This window comes from Tachyglossus aculeatus, chromosome 21 (genome assembly GCF_015852505.1).
Source record: "Tachyglossus aculeatus isolate mTacAcu1 chromosome 21, mTacAcu1.pri, whole genome shotgun sequence".
Lineage (NCBI taxonomy): Eukaryota > Metazoa > Chordata > Mammalia > Monotremata > Tachyglossidae > Tachyglossus > Tachyglossus aculeatus.
The window spans coordinates 8,058,521-8,082,093 of NC_052086.1; the positions used below are offsets into that span (position 1 = coordinate 8,058,521).

At 47.8% G+C, this 23,573-nt stretch overlaps 2 protein-coding genes across 2 annotated transcripts; one reads left to right on the forward strand and one right to left on the reverse strand.

The window, feature by feature from the left end:
- Positions 1–1,663: 1,663 nt before the first annotated feature.
- Positions 1,664–13,426, reverse strand: UNG (uracil DNA glycosylase). Its single transcript, XM_038762686.1, has 7 exons — positions 13,069–13,426; positions 11,343–12,103; positions 10,952–11,047; positions 7,280–7,377; positions 6,142–6,230; positions 4,531–4,709; positions 1,664–3,191 (listed from the first exon to the last, which is right to left on the reverse strand). Exons 1-7 carry the CDS (start codon positions 13,424–13,426, stop codon positions 3,051–3,053), a joined length of 1,722 nt encoding a protein of 573 aa, XP_038618614.1. The 3' UTR covers positions 1,664–3,050.
- A 2,248-nt stretch (positions 13,427–15,674) lies between these two features.
- On the forward strand, positions 15,675–20,180 carry ALKBH2 (alkB homolog 2, alpha-ketoglutarate dependent dioxygenase). The gene is made up of 3 exons (XM_038763107.1): positions 15,675–16,198; positions 16,881–17,079; positions 19,340–20,180. Exons 1-3 carry the CDS (start codon positions 15,895–15,897, stop codon positions 19,644–19,646), a joined length of 810 nt encoding a protein of 269 aa, XP_038619035.1. The 5' UTR covers positions 15,675–15,894; the 3' UTR covers positions 19,647–20,180.
- Positions 20,181–23,573: the final 3,393 nt, after the last annotated feature.

A 23,573-nucleotide genomic window follows, 5' to 3' on the forward strand; every position in this document is an offset into this window, starting at 1 on the left:
CCCAACCAAAGGGACCCAGCACTGGTTATATTACTGTACCAGGTCCCCTCAGAATCCTTGAATGTTAGATGGTCGTCCAGGTGGTGGGGTGCCTGGGTTCTGGGCTAGGGCTTAGACCTAGGTTGGAGCATAGAGGCAGCCTGGCCTAACAGCTAGAGCACAGGCCTGGGAGTCAAAAGGACCTAGGTCCTAATCTTGACCCCACCATTTGTCTGCTGCGTGACCTTGGGCAAGTCGCTTCACTTCTCCGGGCCTCAGTTCCCTCATCTGTGAAACGGCATTGAAGATTGTGAGCCCCACATGAGACAGGGACTGTGTCCAACCTGATTAGCTTCTATTGACTTCAGAACTTAGAATGGTACTTGACATAGTAAGCAGTTACCAAATACCAATATGACTATTATTATACTAGGCTTTATCCTGTCCACACCACCCATGAACCCCACTGCAGGACTTATTCTGGAATCCTGGGGGCCAGCCCCTCAAACTGAAGGAGGGGGTCAGAGGTCGAGAGGAAGCAGAAGCCACAGAGAAAGGCCTCGGCCTTGGGTTTTGACAACGGTTGACATAAAAACCCAATGAATATAGCCAGTTCCCGTCAATTGCCAAGCAGTAGGCATTTGTACTAACTATAAGCTCACTGTGGCCAGGGAACCTGTCTGCTATCTCTGTGGTATTACACTCTCCCAAGTGTTTAGCACAGAGCTTTGCTCATAGTAAGCCCTCAGTAAATACCATTGACAAAATATGGCAAGGGAACTAGGCACCGTTTCCTCTTAGAGCACCGGTCCTTACTTGGGTTGTCGGTCAATCAATGGTATTTATTGAGGGCTTACTTTGTGCAAAGCCCCACACTAAGCGTTTGCAAGAGGACAACAGAACGCTGAACAGCCACATTGCTTGCCCATAACAAGCTTAGAGTCTAGAGGGGATTTAGATGGACTGGACCCATCTGGAAGTAACCCTTACAGCCCGGCACCTAAGATTGGCCCAAACCACACTTCCTGGGGCCAACTGCCGCTGGTATGTGCAGGATTCACATATCACGGTCACCCTTGGGCTCTGGGACAGGTGGGATTCAAGATTCTTATGCCCATATCTGTAATTTATTTATTCATATTAATGTCTGCCTCCCCCTCTAGACTGTAAGCTCATTGTGAGCAGGGAATGTGCCTATTTATTGCTCTGTTGTCCTCTCCCAAGTGCTTAGTACATTGCTTCATAGTAAACGCTCAATAAATATGACAATGAATGATTGAAGATTCCCCCCCCCCACCCCCGTGGGTGTCAACTCATCGCACACGTGCAACAGCCGCTCCCAGTAACCGGGTGGCCCCCTAGCCAGGTTTTGGGAGAGCCCAGCTCAACCCTCGGGCCATCGGACTCAGGACTCACACAAATCCAGGCCTGTCCTGTGCCAGGGGGCACTGGGGCAATCGGTGTCATGCCACTTCTGAGAGGGAAAGTCCAGCAAGGCCAATCTCCCGGAGAGGACTTGGGAGTCCTGGATTGGTTTAGCAGCTGACAGCCATGCACTTAGCACCAGGTGGTCCCAGGAGGTCTCTGGGAGGTTAAAGGTCAAAGGTGGCAGACGGGAGACGGGTATACGGGTAGGGCGTTGGCACTAGGCACTAGAGTTGATCAATGACACAGAGGCACAACAGTGAAACACGACAATTGTTTATTACCAAATTTCCCCAAGTTTGCTCCTAATCCAGTTGGCAGGAAACAGCACTGGACATCTTTTCAGTGCTGACTTCAAATGACCACCGCTGTTGAACTGAAGGTTTAAAAAGAGCTTTTTCTTGAAACTTGGGGTAATCGCCATCACAGTAAAAACAAACTAGTAAGAACAGGTCTCCCGGTATTACCAACAAAGGAACAACGGACTCTTATAATCTCTAAGAGCTAAAAGTTAAGAGCTGCCTTGAAAACGGACTGCTCCCTGAGATGAGCGTATTAAACGACATGGAGTGTATTTCTTCCAGAACAGGAAAATCCATATACAAAATCTTCCACCTCTCCTTCCCTTACCTGTATTCCATAGAAGTAAACAGTGCCAATTGTCACGGGAGATGTGATCCCATAAAAAAGGTCTCAATGTGCTCTGTTAAGGCTTCCAACTTTCCCGGATTCATAAGAAGAAAAGTCTCAAGTTAGGCACTATAGGCTAGCAGACAGAAACTCTGAAATTGAAATGTAGAAACGGGCTCAGGGAAGGAAAAAAAAAGAAAAAAAAAATTAAGGGTGTATCTTCCCCTTGACAAACCCTGGCTATTTTGGAGCAAACATATGAAATGCTCCCTAGATTAATTTAATTGTTCAAAAAAAAAAAAAGGTACCAGTTCACTGCACTTTCTCTTAGAAAGGAAACTTGCCCAAACCTGGAATTCCTTGATTTATTGGAGGAGGTTTTCTGTTACCCTAAGATTTCTAGAACCCATTGTGACCATTTTTAGGCACTGTGCAAAACAGATGTTCTGTCAACCTTCTCGGTAAATTAAAGGTACATCCTAGGGTGCAGTGCACTTGGTCACAATGCCCACTAGAGTACATTTTAAAATTAAACAGGGAAATCGGGAAAAACATCTTGAAACCCCCGTTAACCTCTCAAAAATAAGCTGCAGTGGCTGTCAACATACAAGGTAGCTTTTACACTGTATATACAAAGGTGCGTTTTTGCAAACAAATCTCATTAACAGTAATGGAAATGCTTGGAAGGATGAGGGTAAGAGAAGGATAAAAGGAGGTTTGATCACCAGTAAGTAGCCTTAGAAGGCACAATTACGGCCACATTTAGCGTCAACTTAAAGAGCCCTGCTACTGTGTTAGGAAGCCAGTCAGTGAGCCAAATTCTAAAGAGAAAAAATGGTCATCAAACCACTGCCCACCTGTTTTCACACAGGTTACTGCTCAAGGATTTACAAAGGCACAAAGGCATAAACCAATTCCTCTCAAAGTTGCAGTTCACCTTACATACATTCCTCAACGGCAGATTCTCCGAAAGAAGACCACTAGAAACCACCACAGTACAGCTGCAGTGTCTAGTTTCAAAGCTCTTTCCAGTCGATTGGTTTCTTGCCAGATTTCTTCAGCAATTCATTGGTTTTCGAGAAGTGCTTGCATCCAAAGAATCCTCTGTGCACCGACAGAGGGGAGGGATGTGCAGTCTGGAGTACGTGGTGGCGTTTCTATTCGAGGTAAGGAATGACAGAAGGATGAGGTTCCATCGATCAAATCCCAGCTCCGCCACTTGTCTGCTGTGTAACTTTGGGCAACTAATAATAATAATTGTATTTGTTAAGCGCCTACTATGTACCAGGCACTATACTAAGTGCTGGCGGTGGATACAAGCAATCGGGTTGCACAGTCCTTGTCCCAGATGGGGATCACAGTCTCCAATGCCCTATCCACTACACCATGGTGCTTCTCCATTCACTTCTCTGGGCCTCAGTTCCCTCATCTGTAAAATGGGGATTAAGACCGTGCGCCCCAAGCGGGACATGGACTGTGTCCAATCTGATTATCCTCTAAATACTCCAGCATTTACGACAGTACCGGGCACTTAGTAAGCTCTTAATGAATACCATAATAAAACAACTAAAAAAAAAAAAAATCAGAAGCATCAAAAACAAATGGTTGACACTAATTTCTGATAGAAAGCAGTGTTACACCAGGGGGATTTTCCTGTACATTTTATTAGCAACGGTAGCGACACCGATAACACACCTAGTCTGTGCAGAGCGTGGATGAGGCGCAGAAGTAGGAGATGGGGGTTCCTGACCTAGGGGAGTTTATTTTTTGAAGGGGGACACAGACAGGACCAAATCAAACACAGTAAGAGAAGAACAGACACAGATAAAAGAAAACCTCTAGCACATGCCCTCTAGACTGTAAACTCGTGATGTAAAGGGAACATGTGTGCTAATTCCACTGTACTGTACTCTCCGCAGCACTTCGTGAAGTGCTCTGCACATAGTAAGTGCTCAGTGAATCATCATGATCTTATTTGTTAAGCGCTTACTATGTGCAAAGCTCTGTTCTAAACTCTGGGGGATACAAGGTGATCAGGTTGCCCCACGTGGGGCTCGCAATCTTAATCCCCAGTTTACAGATGAGGTAACTGAGGCACAGAGAAGTGAAGTGACTTGCCCAAAGTCACATAGCCGATTAGTGACGGAGCCGGAATTAGAACCCATGACCTCTGACTCCCAAGCCCGGGCTCTTTCCACTGAGCCATGCTGCTTCTCTAGCCATTCATCGATTGCTTGATGCCACAGCATTCATTCCATCATGTTTACTGAGTGCTCACTGTGTGCCAAGCACTGTACTAAGCGCTTGGGAGAGTTCACTACAGCAGTACACAGACACATTCCCCGTCCGCAAAAAGCTAATAATTTCAACTGGTTTTAGGACTCTTGTTCCCGAGGTTCTATAGGCTCACTGGATTCGGAGAATCCTTCAGTGTGAATTTAAGGAAAAACATGGTGAAGAGTCCTAGAAATGGGAAGAGGGAAGGGAACACCATACCCTATCAATGGAGCTGCCTTTCTTCTGAGCGTAAGCTCCCCACAGCATGAAGACGAGCCCATCCAGGTTCTCATTGAGCCAGGACACCACAGCGTCCGTGAACTGCTCCCAGCCCCTTTCCTTGTGAGAATTGGCTTGGTGCGCCCGGACCGTCAGGACGGCGTTGAGCAACAGGACGCCTGCAAACAAGCAACAACGATGATGCAAAACGGACCGGTGAGACTCGGGAGGAATTCAGAAGAAATAGCCATTGGAGAGGAGACAGGAAAAGGTTGTTATGTTGCGATTCTTATTTTGATGGGGGAGGCGGGACTCCTGCCAACCTGGGGTAGACATTTAACAGAGTGAAAATCCAGAGTGAAAAAACCGGGGGACACTATCACCCACCAATATCGGTCATATCGAGAATCCGTGAGCCGGGGCGAGGTTCTCTCAATGTGGGGAGCTGCAGGAAAACTTGGAAGGCAAAGTGGAGGTTTCAAGTCTGGCCAGTTATTTCTGGTGGAAACCATATGCCTTAATCAATGTACTGTATCAATTAATTGACTGACTTCCTCCCCCTTGACTATCACCACTGCTGTCATCCTTTTCCCCACCTGACCCGATCTATTTTCACTTAATCGTATTGAGCACTTACGGTGTGCACAGCGCTATACTAAGCACTTGGGAGAGTACAACAGAAGAAGACACACTCAAAGGGTCTTCTGTCCGCTCAACCTCTTATAAAAGCCTATTGGCATCTCCCAGGGACTCGGGTTAAAAAGGAAATGTCATTTTGGCCTGAAAATGTGACTGCTAATTCTGCTGGACTGTACTCTCCCAAGTGCTTAGTACAGTATTCTGCACATAGTAAGCATTCAATTGATACCTCTGATTGATTGACATCACTATTGCTTTTTTCTCTCCTGCTTTTTCTTGGAAGGACAAAAAACAGGTAGCATGGTCTAGTGGAAAGAGAATGTGTCTGAGAACCTGCAGACCTCAGGCGAGTCATTTAACTTCTCTGGTTCTCGATTTCCTCATCTGGAGACTGGGGATGAGATCCCTCTTTTCCCTACCTACCTCTTAAGACTGTGAGCCCTGTATCAGTCAGGGACTGTGTCCCATTTCATTCATTCATTCATTCAATTCAATGGTATTTACTGAGTGCTTAATGTGTGCTAAGCGCTTGGGAGAGTACAAAAGAATAAACAGGATGCTTCCCTTTATTCATTCGTATTTATTGAGCACTTTGTGCAGACCACCGTACTAAGTGCTTGGGAGAGGACAATATAATAATAAGCAGACACATTCCCTGTCCACAATGATTTCATAATCTAGAGGAGGACACAATGAGCTTAATCTGATCACCTTGTATCTATTAGCGGGGGGCTCTGGCACCTAGTAAGCGCTTAGGAAATAGCATCAGTATTGCTATTAAGAGAAAAGTTTTTAAAAATCATTGCTTCGCACTCAAAGCTGAGATCACAAATACAGAATTGCCTAAATTAACCACCTTATGAGTGTCCCGTAGGAAAAAGGAAACCACAAGTGAGATGAAAAATCAAGGAATCTGGAAGAGACCTGAAATGATTTTCAAATAGGTGTTCAGGCTAGAACCAATGACAATACCTTGCTTAGCCCAACCAGACAAATCTCCGTGGCCAGGATGGGAGAAGCCTTCCACATCTGTAGACAGCTCTCGATAAATATTTTCTAAACTGAAAAAGAAAAAATCAGACCAAAATGAGGATTCCTCAATAGTTCTTGTGAAGCATTGACTACCACCAACTTGTGCGTAGCTGATACCAACTGACTGAATAGCTTACAGATTTAACCTTCAAATATTACCACCTAATGAATACCATAGGCAACAAATAATTCATATATATGTGGTAGGTTCACTATTATTGCTTCCTCCCTACCAATTAGAACGATCTAGGTAAAGAACCAGGGCCTAGGAGGTGGGGACTTGCATTCTAATTCCAGATCCACCCGTTCCATGCTGTGTGTAATCAATCAATTGTATTTATTAAGCGCTTACTGTGTGCAGAGCACTGTACTAAGCGCTTGGGAAGTACAAGTTGGCAACATATAGAGACAGTCCCTACCCAACAGTGGGCTCACAGTCCTTAGACAAGTCTCTTAACGTCTCTGGGCTTACTGTGTGCAGAGCACTGTACTAAGTGTTTGGGAGAATACACTGTAACAGAGTTGTCAGACACGTTTCCTGCCCACAGCGAGCTTACAGTCTAGAAGACTCATCTATAAAACGGGGGCTCGGTCAGCTGTATTTACTGAGCAGAGCACTGTACTAAGTGAGCACCTGCTCGCCCTCCTACTTAGACTGCGCACCACAGGCGCTTAAAACAGTGCGTGGCACATAGTAAGAGCTAAACAAATACCATTATTACTATGGGGGAAAGGGACCATGCCCAACGTGATTACCCTTTATGAGCTTTCTTGGTAAAAATACCAAAGTGATTTGACATTGTCTCCTTCTGAGCAGTAAACTTGAGCCCCCACCCTCGATTCTCTCCCATGTGACTGCTATCCGGCACAGGTGGGTTTTGACTTGTCGCAGAGTGCCTTCCACTCGCTAGCCACTGGCCAAGCTAGGAATGGAAGGGGCAGGCCTCTGCTTGACTCTCCCTTCCGGACTGGAAACTCTTCAGGTGAGACCCTGGGAGGGGTTCCCACTCTTTACCCTTCTTCTACCCTAATTCCAAGTAGGTATACTTCATTCAAAGAGAAGATACCGCCATAATACCTGGGTGGGGGAGACACAGGTTTCTGAACGCTGAAGCAGAGTCCGTGAGCTTGACTGGGCCCATGATATGGATCCTGTCCCAGGATGACAACTTTCACCTACACACCAACATCAACAGTAGTTTATTTAAAAAACGCACTCTGAAAATCATACAGCTACAATAAAATCAATCAATCAATGGTCTTTATTGAGCATTTACTGTGTGCGGAGCACTGTACTACGTGCTTGGGAGAGTACAACGCAAGGGAGTGGGTGGACATGGTCCCTGCCCACACTGAGCTTGGAGTCTAGAGGGGGAAAGGAAGGTCTGGAAAGGATCCAGAAGGAAAGTCGGAGAAGGAAAATCTGAGAAGCAGTGTGGCCTTGTGGATAGAGCATGGGACTGGGAGTCAGAAGGACCTGGGTTCTAATCCCAGCTCCACCAGTTGTTTGCTGTGCGACTGCTCTGTGCCTCAGTTATTCCATCTGTAAAATGGGAATTAAGACTGTGAGCCCCATGTGGGACAGGAACTATGTCTAATCTGATTCCTTCATATCTACCAAGCCCTTAGAGTAGTGTCTGGCACATAGTAAGCGCTCAAATAACAAACAAAACAAAACAAAAAAATCCCAAAACCCAAATGAAGACCAACAACACAAGGAAAGAATCGAGAAGGGAAGGCTGGAAAGCTCACCTCCTCCAGGAGGCCTTCCCAGACTGAGCCCCCCTTTTCCTCTGCTCCTCCTCCCCTCCCCATAGCCTCTACTCCCTCCCTCTGCCCCACAGCACTTGTGTATATATGTACATATTTATTATTCTATTTTATTAATGATGTGTATATACCTATAATTCTATTTATTTATTTTGATGCTATTGATGCCTACATGTTTTGTTTTGTTGTCTGTCTCCCCCCTTCTAGACTGTGAGCCCACCGTGGGGTAGGGATTGTCTCTATCTGTTGTCGAATTGTATTTTCCAAGTGGTTAGTACAGTGCTCTGCACATAGTAGGCACTCAATAAACACAACTGATTGAGTGAAAGGGAAGATTCTTGAAAGATTTTCCAGTTCTTTTTGCCTTCAGAAAGGTCTTATTCCTATATCCTTCCTCCCAAGTGGGCATTGCTTAAAGGGTTCCAGAGGGGACTCCCTAGGGGGTTCCTGGTAATCCTTCCAGGAGTTCCCACAACCAGAAAAGCAGCGTGGCTCAGTGGCAACAGCCCGGGTTTGGGAGTCAGAAGTCATGGGTTCTAATCCTGGCTCCACCACTTGTCTGCTGTGTGACTTTGGGTGAGTCATTTCACTTCTCTGGACCTCAGCTATCTCATCTGGAAAATGGGGATAAAAACTGTGAGCCTTATGTGGGACAACCTAATCACTTTGTATCCCCCGCCAGCGCTCAGAACAGTGCTTCGAACATAGTAAGTGCTTAACAAATGCCATCATTATTATTATTACACCTAAAAACCTATTCTTCCCAATGACGCTGACACCCGGACTAGTGCCCGGCAACCCTTCACATTCATTCAGTCGTATTTATTGAATGCTTACTGTGTGCAGAGCACTATACTAAGCGCTAAGCACTCAACGCTTCTTAATCCAGCTCTCAGCCTGCTCTCCCTGCACACCAATCATCAATCGTATTTATTGAGCGCTTACTATGTGCAGAGCACTGTACTAAGCGCTTGAATCTTTCCTCCAGAGTTTCACAGGCTGCTCTTCCTGTTCGTCCTATCCCTGCAAGAGCCCTCACTTGGATGGATTCCAAGGAGGATGTGATTATTTCCACATCCTGGGTTTAATGTGGTCTCCTCCAGCTTCTTTAACGCTCCTCCCCACCCTTCCCAGCCTCACAGCACTTATGAATAGATCTGTAACTGTCTTTATTTGCATTGCTGTCTGTCTCACCCCTTCTAGACTGTGAGCTTGTTGTGGGCAGGGAATGGTCACTGTTTATTGTTGCACTGTACTTATCCAAGAGCTTAGTACAGTGCTCTGCATACAGTAAGTGCTTAATAAATACGATTGAATGAATAACTTGATTTGGCCATCAATCAGTTGTATTTATTGAGAGTTTACTGTGGGGAGAGACATAGTAAATGCTTAACAAATACCATCATCATCATCATTTAGTGTAAATCTAAGAGCTCTCTAAGGTGTCCAGGTGTGGCTTTAAACCAATGAGGTGTTACCATGAAAGACCAAGGTACCAGTACTTTGTCAGTTACAATATATTAAAGCACTGCAAAATTTAAGCAATCATTGCAACAATACCGAGCTAAAGCAACAGGTTAATCTCACTTAAACACAACGGATGTTTGAATTTAAAAGAAACCACAGTTTGGAAATAATTAGAAAGATTATCAAGAAGTAGCATGGCCTTGTGGAAAGAGCATAGATCTGGGAAGCAAGAGACTAATAATCCAGTTCCAGCACTACCATGGAACAAGTGACAACTTCTCTGTCCATAATTTCCCCATCTGCTAAATGTGGATTAGATTCCCATTCTCCCGCCCCAGTTGAGTGTGAGCCCCGTATGGAAAAGGGACAGTGTCTCATCTGATTGAACTCTATCTAACCCAGTGCCTGGCACATAGGAAATGCTTACCAAATACCAAAATTATCATTGGCAATCCGAAGTACCACATCCATCACTGTAGACTTGAACTGCGATAAGCGCTATTATCAACCGAGCCTGGGTTCTAATCCCGGTTCTGCCACTTGTCTACTGTATGACTTTGGACAAGTCACTTTACTTCTCTGGGCCTCAGTTTCCTCATCTGTAAAATAAGGATAGATACTGAGCCCCTTACGGGTCAGGGGCTGTGTCCAACCTAATTAACTTGTCCCTATCCAGAGCTTAGAGCAGTGCTTGACACATACTAAGCGTGTAACAAATACCATTAACAAAAATCAATGGTATTTGAGCCTTTACTGCCTGCAAAGCACTGTAGTAAGTGCTCCGGAGAGTGCAAGAGAATTGTCGGCTACGTCCCCAGATGACTAAGAAGCTGACACTCTTCTACCGGTTCAAAGCAAAAAATACACGTTAAGAACTTGAGTAATGCCACTCTGTTTTTTGACAGAAGCCCCAAATGATAGTTGAAGGAAGGTGTGGTGTGATATCCATCCTCCTGGTTAGGAAGGCAGCTACAATGCCAAGGTAATGAAAGCAGGCACCTCTCCCTTTGACAGTTAATCTTCCCCAGGGGGAGAGAGAGGCTGGGGGAGAAGAGGTTCAGTAACAGAAACACTGATATTTTTATCCAATTCAGCTCCTAATCCAGCCCGGCTAGGAGTTCTGCCTCCTGATTCACTCCCCACAGCCGTGAATACAGTCAACCAAACAGATGACACTCAATGAGCACTTAATTCCGTGAACAAGAATCCCACACCCCCCTCCTGCTACACAAAATGCCAGAGGAACAGGAAAGATAACATTTACCCCTTTCTATAATGCCAACAGGGCTGCCCTTCATCATCGGAGAACTAATGAGTTCACCCAATTTCCCTAAGGTCTGCTCACCAAATAAGCAAGATTGTTTACTGAGTGTCTGTGCGCATAGCCACTTGACTAAGTGCTTGGGAGAATACAACAGAATTAGTACAGAGCACTGCACACAGTAAGCGCTCCATAAACACGATTGAATGAATGAATCGGTATACATGATCCCTGTCCTTAGGGAGTACTTACATCTTTAATGTCACACATTTGGGTCCATGTGAAAACTTGCTCTGGAGGTGGATAAACAGTATGACGCTTTCTTTCTTCTGCTACAAATCCCATTAGCTGATTAGAAGGAAATAAAACACATTAGCAAAACCCTGGACTTAAGAGGAACTTTTCTAAATCATAAACGAACCCGGAAGTGTAACTGATGTATCTAGCTCATAGTGAGCCCCCTTGGAGCAAACTGATCACCTTGTCACCTCCCCAGCGCTTAGAACAGCGCTTTGCACATAGTAAGCGCTTAATAAATGCCATTATTATTATTATTATAAGCGCTTAGTATGTGCCAAGCACCGTTTTAAACGCTGGGATAGATACAAGGGTATGAGGGTCGCGGGTTTATCCCCCCCGCTACCTTGATGAAGTAGGGTTTGGAGAACTCGCCGCAGAGTTGTCTTTTCCAGCCGTCGCCCAGGCCGACGGGGGCATGTCGGTTGGCGAGCCTCAGCAAAGCAGCCGCCTTGTTCCTCTCGATCCGCTCCAACTGCTCGGGGCTCAGCGGCCAAGCGGGCGGCGACGAGGGGGCCTTCGCCTTGGCCTTCTTGGACGGCTGGACCTGACGGGAAATAACCCTCAAGGACCGGCCCATCAGGGTGGCGGCCCGCAGGAGCCCCATCCTGCCTGCCCCCCGGGGACCGGGAATGGAGGTAAAAGCGGGATGGGATCCCTCAGGAGACCGGGAAGAGCCCCCGGAGTGGGATGAGGAGAAGGGATGGCTAAGGAGGAGCCGCGGAGGATCGCGGGAAATTCTCGGGCAGAGGGGGCAGGAGCCGCGGAGGATCGCGGGAAATTCTCGGGCAGAGAGGGCAGGAGCCGCGGAGGATGGCGGGAAATCCTCGGGCAGAGGGGGCAGGAGCCGCGGAGGATGGCGGGAAATCCTCGGGCAGAGGGGGCAGGAGCCGCGGAGGATGGCGGGAAATCCAGATCCCCCTCCACCCGCCCCCCCCGCGGCTACATGCCGTTTCGCGGCAAAATCCCCGACCCGCGTCCCGCCCCCCTCCTCCGATTGGACGACCGGGCAGAGGTGGGCGGGGCCTCGAAGGCGGGCGGAGCCGCCATTGGGCCCCGCTGGCGGAGCGCCCTTCTCATTGGCTCCCGCCTCAGGCGGGCCCCGCGCTTCAGAAGGGCGGCTGTTTTGAAGTGGCTGAGGTTTTCCCCCCTCTGGCTTATTAATAACAATAATAATGGCATTTGTTAAGCGCTTACTATAAGCCACGTTGCTTACTAGAGAAGCAGCGTGGCTCAGTGGAAAAGAGCACGGGCTTGGGAGCCAGAGGTCATGGGTTCTAATCCTAGCTCTATGTTGCCAGCTTGTACTTCCCAAGCGCTTAGTACAGTGCTCTGCACACAGTAAGCGCTCAATAAATACGATTGATTGATTGATTTGGAGCCAGAGGTGATGGGTTCTAATCCCAGCTCCGCCGCTTGTCAGCTGGGTGAGTTTGGGCAAGTCACTTCACTTCTCTGGGCCTCAGTTCCCTCATCTGTAAAATGGGGATGAAGACTGTGGGCCCCATGGGGGACAACCTGATTACCTTGTATCCCCTCCAGCTATTGGGACAGTGCTTGGCACATAGTAAGCGCTTAACAAATGCCAAATTATGATTACTATTTTCAAGCGCTTAGTCCAGTGCTTTGCATACAGTAGGCGCTCAATAAATATGAATGAATGAATGCGAAGAAGCGTGGCTCAGTGGAAATCAACCAATCGTATTTATTGAGCGCTTACTGTGTGCAGAGCACTGTACTAGGCGCTTGGGAAGTACAAGTTGGAAGGTTGCGGGCTTGGGAGCCAGGGGACATGGGTTCCAATTCCGACTAAGCCTATTGTCAGCTGTGTGACTTGGGGCGAGTCACTTCACTTCTCTGGGCCTCATTTCTCTCAGCTGTAAAATGGGGATGAAGACTGTGGGCCTCGTGGGGGCCAACCTGATGACCTTTGTATCCCCTCCAGCGCTTAGGGCAGTGCTTGGCACATAGTAAGCGCTTAAGAAATGCCGAATTAGGAGTATTATTATTCCCAAACTCTGCACACAGTAAGCGCTCAATAAATAGGACTGATTGACTGCCTCTCGCGAGACCCCCCAGTTGGGCTAGTACCTCCTGGTCCGGGGTGGCCGCCGGGCCCGGGCTGGGGAGCTGCCGTTTCCCGGGCGCGCCCGGGGTGAAGAAGGAGTGGAGGGTTTTCTGGCCGATCATGTTGGCGCTGTACTGGACGGCGCGTCCCGCCTGCCCGGAGACCCTGCGGACTGCGCGTGCGCGGGTGGGCGGCGGAGGCTCCCGGGGGGCATTGGCGCCAAGGAGGCGCGCACGCGCAAACGGCGTCTGTCTGCAGGGCAACGAGGATGGTCGATCGCGCATGCGCCCTAGGCCACCGGCGTGGAGGGGTCTCTCGCGCATGCGCCCTAGGCCACCGGAGTGGCCGGGTCGCTCGCGCATGCGCCCTAGGCTACCGGAGTGGCGGCGTCGGTCGCAAGGCCGAGATCTCGCCCTGCTGGTGTGTGTTTATTAATAACGATTGTTATTATATATTATAATTACCATTATCAAGTAATTTATATGATATATTATTATTATTATGCAATCTGTTTAAGCTCTAACTTAGAGAAGCAGCGTGGCCTAGTGGAAAGAGCACAGGCTTGGGCTTCACTTATAATAATAATAATGATGGCATTTATGAAGCGCTTACTATGTGCAAAGCACCGTTCTAAGCGCTGGGGGGATACAAGGTCATGAGGTTGTCCCACGTGGGGCTCACAGTCTTCATCCCCATTTTACAGATGAGGGAACTGAGGCACAGAGAAGTGAAGTGACTTGCCCAAAGTCACACAGCTGACAAGTGGCAGAGCCGGGCTTTGAACCCATGACCTCTGACTCCAAAGCCCGGGCTCTTTTCCACTGAGCCACGCTGCTTCTCCTTATCATCATCAATCGTATTTATTGAGCGCTTACTGTGTGCAGAGCGCTGTACTAAGCGCTTGTGACTTTGGGCAAATCACTTCTCTGTGCCCTCAGTGACCTCATCTGTAAAATGGGGATCAAGATTGTGAGCCTCAAGTGGGACAACGTAATAACATTGTATCTATCCCAGTGCTTGGCACATAGTAAGCGCTTAACAAATACCAACATTATTATTATGTGCCAAGCACTGCTCTAAGCGCTGGGGTAAATAATGATGGCATTTGTTAGGCACTTACTATTTGCAAAGCACTGTTCTAAGCGCTGGGGTAAATAAATAAAATAAGTGACAGCATTTGTTAAGTGCTTACTATGAGCAAAGCGCTGTTCTAAGCCCTGGGGTAAATAAATAAAATAAGTGACGGCATTTGTTAAGCGCTTACTATGTGCAAAGCACTGTTCTAAGCGCTGGGGTAAATAAAATAAATGATGGCATTTGTTAAGCGCTTACTATGAGCAAAGCACTGTTCTAAGCCCTGGGGTAAATAAATAAAATAAATGACGGCATTTGTTAAGCGCTTACTATGTGCAAAGCACTGTTCTAAGCGTTGGGGTAAATAAAATAAATGATGGCATTTGTTAAGCGCTTACTATGAGCAAAGCGCTGTTCTAAGCCCTGGGGTAAATAAAATAAATGACGGCATTTGTTAAGCGCTTACTATGTGCAAAGCACTGTTCTAAGCGCTGGGGTAAATAAAATAAATGATGGCATTTGTTAAGCGCTTACTATGTGCAAAGCACTGTTCTAAGCGCTGGGGTAAATAAATAAAATAAATGATGGCATTTGTTAAGCGCTTACTATGTGCAAAGTACTGTTCTAAGCGCTGAGGTAAAATAAATGATGACATTTGTTAAGCGCTTACTATGTGCAAAGCACTGTTCTAAGTGCTAGGGTAAATAAAATAAATGATGGCATTTGTTAAGCGCCTACTATGAGCAAAGCACTGTTCTAAGCCCTGGGGTAAATAAAGTAAATGATGGCATTTGTTAAGCGCCTACTATGAGCAAAGCACTGTTCTAAGCCCTGGGGTAAATAAAGTAAATGATGGCATTTGTTAAGCGCTTACCATGTGCAAAGCACTGTTCTAAGCGCTGGGGGGATTCAAGGAGTTCAGGTTGTCCCACAGGGGGCTCACAGTCTTCATCCCCATTTTACAGATGAGGTAACAGGCTCAGAGAAGTTAAGTGACTTGCCCAAGGTCACACAGCAAACATGTGGCAGAGCTGGGATTAGAACTCATGACCTGTGACTCCCAAACAGATACAAGGGGTAGATAGAAGGGCATCAGGTTGGACACAGTCCCTGTCCCAAACAGGGCTCACAATAATAATAATAATGATGATGGCATTTGTTAAGAGCTATGTGCCAAGCACTGTTCTAAGTGCTGGGGTGGATATACAGTCATCAGGTTGTCCCTCATGGGGCTCACAATAATAATAATAATAATAATAATAATGGTATTTGTTAAGCACTATGTTCCAAGCACTGTTCTAAGCGCTGGGGTAGGTATACGGTCATCAGGTTGTCCCACATGGGGCTCACAGTCTTCATCCCCATTTGCCGGGGGAACTGCACCCAGGAAGCACTCTAATAAATACCATTGATTGATTGAAGGCAATATAGCCAAAATCAGAAGCAACAACTACCAATACTTGTAAATTTAAATTCTGGCTCAGATAACATCATCCTCCAACTCTCTTAATCCAGCAGCTTTTTAGAGAGGGGAAAGATGACTGGCACGGACCCGTTCTTCAACGTCTAGGCCAAGGCTGAGAGGAGAGACGAGAAACCCCAAGACTGCGGTTTTCAAGTGTCATCTGGACACCATTTTTATTCCGGGTCTCACTGTTCCCTGCAGGTGATTGCATCCGGAGGCAGCGCCTGGGAAACTTCGGGATATCGAGGCCCAGCCTTGCCTTCAGTTCTTTTGGCTTCGCCCCAGTGGAGGATGGACAGGTTTCTGGTTAAGGGTGTTCGGGGATGCCCCGTTGGAAAATGTCCACGGGAACAGCTGGGGAGAAAGCGGTCCCTGGAGCAGAGTGAAGATGGCCATGGGCGAGAGACAGAGCCAGAAAATGGGGGAGAGAGCCCCAAGAAAAAAGCATCGGTTACGGCGGACACCTCTGTGGAAGGTCACCGCTGGCAGCACATCAAGGCTGAGGGCCTGGATTGTGATTACACAGTCCTCTTTGGTCGGGCTGAGGCAGACAGACTTTTTCAAGAGCTGGAAAGAGAAGTGGAATACTTTACAGGTAAGCGAATCTGTCCCTGGGACTGCCAGTTGTCAGCTTGGCTAACTGGCACAATAGTAGTAGTCGTGCTATTTATTCCTTTTTTTTATTACTTTTTATGGCATATGTGAAGCACCTCCTGTGTGTTGAACACTGTGCTAAGCGCTGGGGTAGAGAAGTGAATCGGATGGGACACAGTCCCGCCTAGGGCTCACAATCTAAGTAGGAGGGAGAACAGGAGAACTAAGGCACAGGGGATAATAACAATAATAATAATTGCGGCATTTGTTAACCGCTTATTGTGTGCCAGGGACTGTATTAAGTGCTGGGGTGGATACAAGCAAATCTGCCTGGCCCCGTGGGGCGCCCAGTCTTAATCCCCATTTTAGAGTTGAGGTAACTGAAGCACAGAGAAGTGACTTGCCCAGGGTCACACAGCAAGCACTTGGCAGAGCGGGATTGGCTCGCAGTGTCAGTCCCCATTTTACAGATGAAGTTACTGAGGCCCAGAGAAGTGAAGTGACTTACCCAAGGTCACACAGCAGACCAGGGCATAGCTGGGATTAGAACCCATGACCTGACTCCTAGGCCTGGGCTCTAGCCACTAGGCCATGCTGGGGTAGAGAGAAGGTAATTGGGTTGGCTGAGAATTAACAGATGGCTTAGGGTAGGCCTTGGGTGCTTGGAACTTTCACTTCTACAGGTGACCTTTCCAAAGTTCAAGTGTTCGGGAAGTGGCACAACATTCCGAGGAAACAGGCGACCTACGGCGATCCCGGGCTGTCTTACACCTTTTCGGGTCTCACCTTGTCTCCCAAACCGTGGATCCCAGTGATGGAGCGTATCCGGGACCGCGTCTCCCAAGCCACCGGACACAACTTTAACTTTGTACTTGTCAACAGGTAACGTCCCTCGCGGCCCCCGCTTTGAGCATTTATTGAGGAGGGTTTAAAAGATCCACACGTCCCAGTTAGGTTTCACCTGCGTGCCGTGTCAAAATGGTCTCAATTTTAACCAGTTTTAACGGAGATGATTATCTTTTTGGTTTTATTTTTTTCCTCATGACATTTGTTAAGCGCTTACTTTGTTTCAGGTACTATACTAAGCGCTGGGTAGATACAAGCTAATCAGATTGGATGTAGTCCATGTCCCACAAAGGGACTCACGGTCTTAATTCCCATTTCACAGATGAGGGAACAGAGGCCCAGAGAAGTGAAGTGACTCGCCCAAAGTCACAAAGCGGGCAAGTGGTGGAACCGGGATTAGAACCAAGGTCCTTCTAACTCGCAGGCCTGGGCGCAATCCATTACTTTTTTAATTAAGTAGAGGAGGAGGAGGTGGTCCACAATTAATTACTTTTTTTTTAGGGAAGGCAATTCTGTCCGTAACACTGAAACCCTATATGAGACTGGAGAGACTGCATGTGGACACCAAAACAGTGAGGCCTCCTGGAAGTCAGGAGTCCCGGGTTCTAATCTCAGTTCCACCACTTGCCTGCTGTGTGACCTTGGACAAGTCACTTCGCTTCTCTGCAGCGGCCTCAGTTTCTTCTATAAAACGTGGATTAAATCCTTCTCCGTCCCCTTACTATGAAACCAACAGTGGGGATGGGAAGGAGTCTGATATGATTGATTTGTATTTACCCCAGCATTTATTACAGAGCCTGGCGCCTAGTAAGCACTTAACCAATCCAACCCTTATCACTAGCATTCTGTCTTGGTTCTCTCCCTCTCCTACTAGTACAGGTGTGGATATAAACAGATCTGGATATGCTGTGGGATGCCCAATGTGGAGGATTTTTTGAGAAAGTCCTGAATAAACCAGAATAGGGTGGAGGGGAGCCCCCAAAGCTCTGAGAACCACGTCACCTAACTGCACCCCCCACCCTATCAGCTCTAGACTGTAAGCTCATTGTGGGCAGGGAATGCACCTGTTTATTGTTCGATTGTACTCTCCGAAGCGCTTAGTACAGTGCTCTGCACACAGTAAGTGCTCAATAAATACGATTGACTGACTCTCCCCACAATGTCCTCATCGGTTCTGAAGGTAGCACGGGCTGGATAGAGGCCTGGTACAAGTGCTTAATACAGTGTTCTGCACATGTTAAGCGCTCAGTAAATACAGTTGACTGACAGACTTTCAGCATTAGGCTCTACTGCTTCCTGATCAGGGGAGAACAGGATTCAGTTCAGTACACTCCCACTGTGCCATAGCTCAGCCACACGTGAGAAAAACAGTCAGTCAGGTGCTAAAAACCTGGCCACTCACTGCTGTTTTGCTGTAAGGATGCGGTGGATCTGTAGTATCGGTGTGCCTCAGGGAGGCACTCAGTTTCAAAACTGGGAGCCCCACGTGGAACCTGATAATTTTCTATCTACCCAGGTGCTCAGTATAGTGCCGAGCGCAGGGTAAGCCCTTGCCGATTTGTACTTCCCAAGTGCTCTGCACACAGTAAGCGCTCAATAAATACGATTGAATGAATGAATGAACAAGAAGCAGCATGCTTAGCGGATAAAGCCCGGGCCTGGGAGACAGAAGGATCAGGGTTCTAATCCCGGCTCCACCACACGTCTGTTGCATGACCCTGGGTGAGTCACTTCACTTCTCTGGGCCCCAGTTCCCTCATCATCATCATCATCAATCATATTTATTGAGCACTTACTATGTGCAGAGCACTGTACTAAGCGCTTGGGAAGTACAAATTGGCAACATATAGAGACAGTCCCTACCCAACAGTGGGCTCACAGTCTAAAAGGGGGAGACAGAGAACAAAACCAAACAAACATACTAACAAAATAAAATAGAATAGATATGTAGAAATAAATTAAATAAATAAATAAATAGAGTAAAAAATATGTACAAACGTATATACATATATACAGGTGCTGTGGGGAAGGGAGGGAGGTAGAGATCCCCATCTCTAGAATGGGGATTAAGACTGTGAGCCCCATATGGGACAGGGACTGTGTTCAACCAGATTAACTTGCATCTGCCCCAGTGCTCAAAACAGTGTTTGGCACATAGTCAGTGCTTAACAATTTCCATAGTTATTATTATTAAGTCCCAGTAAAGATCCAACAACAATGACATAAAACCCTCGGGGCCTCCCAGGAAGGCGCTCGGCCCCAACGTCTCCTGCGTCCCCCCCCTCCGCCCCGGCAGGTATCAGGACGGGCGCGATCACATCGGGGAGCACCGGGACGACGAACGGGAACTGGCCCCCCGGAGCCCCATCGCCTCCGTGTCCTTCGGCGCCTGCAGGGACTTCTGCCTGCGGCACCGCGACTCTCGAGGGAAGAAGCCCTGGAGGAACGTGGCCGGCGTGAAGCTGCAGCTGGCCCACGGGAGCGTCCTCCTGATGAACTACCCGACCAACCTGTACTGGTACCACAGCCTCCCCGTCAGGAAAAAAGTTCGGGCTCCGCGAATCAATCTGACCTTTCGGACAATTGCGTCTCCTGGAAAGTAAACGTTTTAGTGGTTTTATTTTCTCTTCTCCCCTCAACCGAGCTTTTGCTCTGGACCGTGGGACCACCTCCTCCTCATCTCTCCTACTTCAAACCGGGGCTCATTGACGCTGTGATTTGAAAGAGACTAACGTTGGAAAGCTGTGAAAGAAAAGTTGCAACTTTCAATGCAGAAATGGGAGAGATGGGGGTAAAAATTGGTGTATGATAGGAGTCACTGTCCTTCCTACTTGGATTTGTGCTTCAAAACAGGGAACTGGGAAATACCACCACTTGATCTTTTCTAATTTAAAAAGTATTCTTTATTGCTAGAAGATACAACAGGTACAAAAGGTACCTGTAGCAAAAACGTAAAAATCAGTGGTTTCTTTCATGGGGTGGCAGCGATGCAGTTGTTTGAATTTAGATAGTGAACTTGAGCTAAAAATATAGGATTTTAAAACTGTACTAAGCCAAGAATAAGCAAATCGGAATTATTTCATCTCTAAAGAATAAACGTGTATGCTCTGTTTTTAATAAATAGTTTTTTGGGGGGGGTTTTGTTGTTTTTTTTAGAAAACACAGTACTAAATCTTCTATCTTTGGACCAGGGATCCTCCTCCTTTAAACCAGGAGTAAGGATAGAACAATTCATCCTTTCCAGAGCCCTTAAAATTCTTGTGCCTTTAAAATTCTGAAATGTTGGACTTCAGTTGGAATCACTGGCAGGAAAATTATCACCTGACCCCAGACCTGCAGGCCCTTCTGGAGCTACTTAAGCCTCTCTCTAGTGTACCCAGACGAGGAAAAATGGAAAGCTCAAACAGCTGGAAGTTTATGGAACCACAAAGATATACCAGTAGTGCTGGGAGAGAGTTTAGTGTGAGCTGTTTGTATATGTTTCCTTTATATATTCATGTGTTGTCATGCCCTCTTCATCCCTTGTATCTACCCAAGTGCTTTACAGTGCCTGGCACATAGTAAACGCTTACTAGATACCATAAAAAAACTCCCAAAAACTTGTTTCTTTGGAACTCACGATATGTTTTACAAAGCTAATGATTAAAAAATTGATAGCCTCCAACCAACTGGAGGTTTCCAAAGACCTGTTAAGAACAGAATGAAAAGAAAGCAGAAGAATTGTGTCTGTTTATTCTATCCTTCTAGTCAGACTAAAATGGTTCTGAATTTTGTGCACATACCTAAAGATGGTTGTAGAATATATGAATATGTCGCATGAAGGAGGGGATAAAAACAAATCCTTCGGAAAAATGGCACTCTGTGTAAAATGTAACTTTTTAAAAAAACGGATACTTTTCGCTAAGAAGGACTTGTTACATTTTCTTCTCCAGTCCATCTGCTGAGTCCAAGGATTGAAATTTAAAAGCAAATCCCTGTTGCATAACTGCCAAACTGCAGTCCCAGGCCACTGTGACCAGAAGGTAATCATCAATCGTATTTATTGAGCGCTTACTGTGTGCAGAGCACTGTACTAAGCGCTTAATCGTCTCCAACGAACAATCCCAGACCCTACAAAGTTTCCTTGGAAAATGATGAAGATCAAATTGGACCCGACATTCGACACATACAAAGAACTGAAATATTAGAAAGGCATAGAAAAATATCACATGTGTCCGGCAGGGATTTCGTTTGCTGCTTAACTGAGAAATAGGAGCAAGGCGTTTTGAGAGTTTGGTCTTGAAAGCAGTTACCTACATCTATATTTCAGAATGTGACCGACAGGCCCCTAAATACTGGAACATTTTAAACAAATGAAAGGCACTTTTTCAAAGGGGTCGCCTTAGATAAATTTTCGTATGGTCCCGGCAACCACCGCTTGAGTGCTGTGTGTATTTATTGAGCACTTACTGCCACGTGCCAGGCACCGTTCTAAGAGCTGGGGTGGAAACCAGCAAATTGGGTTGGACCCTCTCCCTATCCCATGTGGGGCTCACGGTCTCCATCCCCATTTTACAGGTGAGGGAACTGAGGCACAGAGGAGTTAAGTGACTTGCCCAAGGTCAAGCAGCAGACAAATGGCAGCAAACCTTCTGACTCCCAGGCCCGTGCCCCTTCTCCATGCAGCAGACAAATGGCAGCAAACCTTGTGACTCCCTGGCCCGTGCCCTAACCCTATGCTGCAGACAAATGGCAGCAAACCTTGTGACTCCCAGGCCCGTGCCCTAACCCTATGCAGCAGACAAATGGCAGCAAGCCTTGTGACTCCCAGGCCCGTGCCCTAACCCTATGCAGCAGACATATGGCAGCAAGCCTTGCGACTCCCTGGCCCGTGCCCTAACCCTGTGCAGCAGAAAAATGGCAGCAAACCTTGTGACTCCCAGGCCCGTGCCCTAACCCTATGCAGCAGACAAATGGCAGCAAACCTTGTGACTCCCAGGCCCGTGCCCTAACCCTATGCAGCAGACAAATGGCAGCAAGCCTTGTGACTCCCAGGCCCGTGCCCTAACCCTATGCAGCAGACATATGGCAGCAAGCCTTGCGACTCCCTGGCCCGTGCCCTAACCCTATGCAGCAGACAAATGGCAGCAAACCTTGTGACTCCCAGGCCCGTGACCTAACCCCATGCAGCAGACATATGGCAGCAAGCCTTGCGACTCCCCGGCCCGTGCCCTAACCCTGTGCAGCAGACAAATGGCAGCAAACCTTGTGACTCCCAGGCCCGTGCCCTAACCCTATGCAGCAGACAAATGGCAGCAAACCTTGTGACTCCCAGGCCCGTGCCCTAACCCTATGCAGCAGACAAATGGCAGCAAACCTTGTGACTCCCAGGCCCGTGACCTAACCCCATGCAGCAGACATATGGCAGCAAGCCTTGCGACTCCCTGGCCCGTGCCCTAACCCTATGCAGCAGACAAATGGCAGCAAACCTTGTGACTCCCAGGCCCGTGCCCTAACCCTATGCTGCAGACAAATGGCAGCAAACCTTGTGACTCCCAGGCCCGTGCCCTAACCCTATGCAGCAGACAAATGGCAGCAAGCCTTGTGACTCCCAGGCCCGTGACCTAACCCTATGCAGCAGACATATGGCAGCAAGCCTTGCGACTCCCTGGCCCGTGCCCTAACCCTATGCAGCAGACAAATGGCAGCAAGCCTTGTGACTCCCAGGCCCGTGCCCTAACCCCATGCAGCAGACATATGGCAGCAAGCCTTGCGACTCCCAGGCCCGTGCCCTAACCCTATGCAGCAGACAAATGGCAGCAAGCCTTGTGACTCCCAGGCCCGTGCCCTAACCCTATGCAGCAGACAAATGGCAGCAAACCTTGTGACTCCCAGGCCCGTGACCTAACCCCATGCAGCAGACATATGGCAGCAAGCCTTGCGACTCCCTGGCCCGTGCCCTAACCCTATGCAGCAGACAAATGGCAGCAAACCTTCTGACTCCCTGGCCCATGCCCTAACCCTATGCAGCAGACAAATGGCAGCAAACCTTGTGACTCCCAGGCCCGTGCCCTAACCCTATGCTGCAGACAAATGGCAGCAAACCTTGTGACTCCCAGGCCCGTGCCCTAACCCTATGCAGCAGACAAATGGCAACAAGCCTTGTGACTCCCAGGCCCGAGCCCTAACCCTATGCAGCAGACATATGGCAGCAAGCCTTGCGACTCCCTGGCCCGTGCCCTAACCCTATGCAGCAGACAAATGGCAGCAAGCCTTGTGACTCCCAGGCCCGTGCCCTAACCCCATGCAGCAGACATATGGCAGCAGGCCTTGCAACTCCCAGGCCCGTGCCCTAACCCTATGCAGCAGACAAATGGCAGCAAGCCTTGCGACTCCCAGGCCCATGCGATAACCCTATGCAGCAGACAAATGGCAGCAAACCTTGTGACTCCCAGGCCCGTGCCCTAACCCTATGCAGCAGACAAATGGCAGCAAGCCTTGCGACTCCCTGGCCCGTGCCCTAACCCTATGCAGCAGACAAATGGCAGCAA

Bases quoted from the DNA above. Each gene is read 5' to 3' on its own strand.
- UNG (XM_038762686.1), bottom strand. From the start codon at position 13,426: ATGCGCGAGCGACCCGGCCACTCCGGTGGCCTAGGGCGCATGCGCGAG. The intron at 6,231-7,279 runs GTATTATGGCGG...TTTCTTTTTCAG, and splicing joins CCTGTGTCTCCCCCACCCAG to TTTAGAAAATATTTATCGAG. The intron at 3,192-4,530 runs GTATGGTGTTCC...TACCTCGAATAG, and splicing joins AAGGCAGCTCCATTGATAGG to AAACGCCACCACGTACTCCA.
- ALKBH2 (XM_038763107.1), top strand. From the start codon at position 15,895: ATGGACAGGTTTCTGGTTAAGGGTGTTCGGGGATGCCCCGTTGGAAAA. The intron at 16,199-16,880 runs GTAAGCGAATCT...TCACTTCTACAG, and splicing joins AGAAGTGGAATACTTTACAG to GTGACCTTTCCAAAGTTCAA. The intron at 17,080-19,339 runs GTAACGTCCCTC...CCGCCCCGGCAG, and splicing joins AACTTTGTACTTGTCAACAG to GTATCAGGACGGGCGCGATC.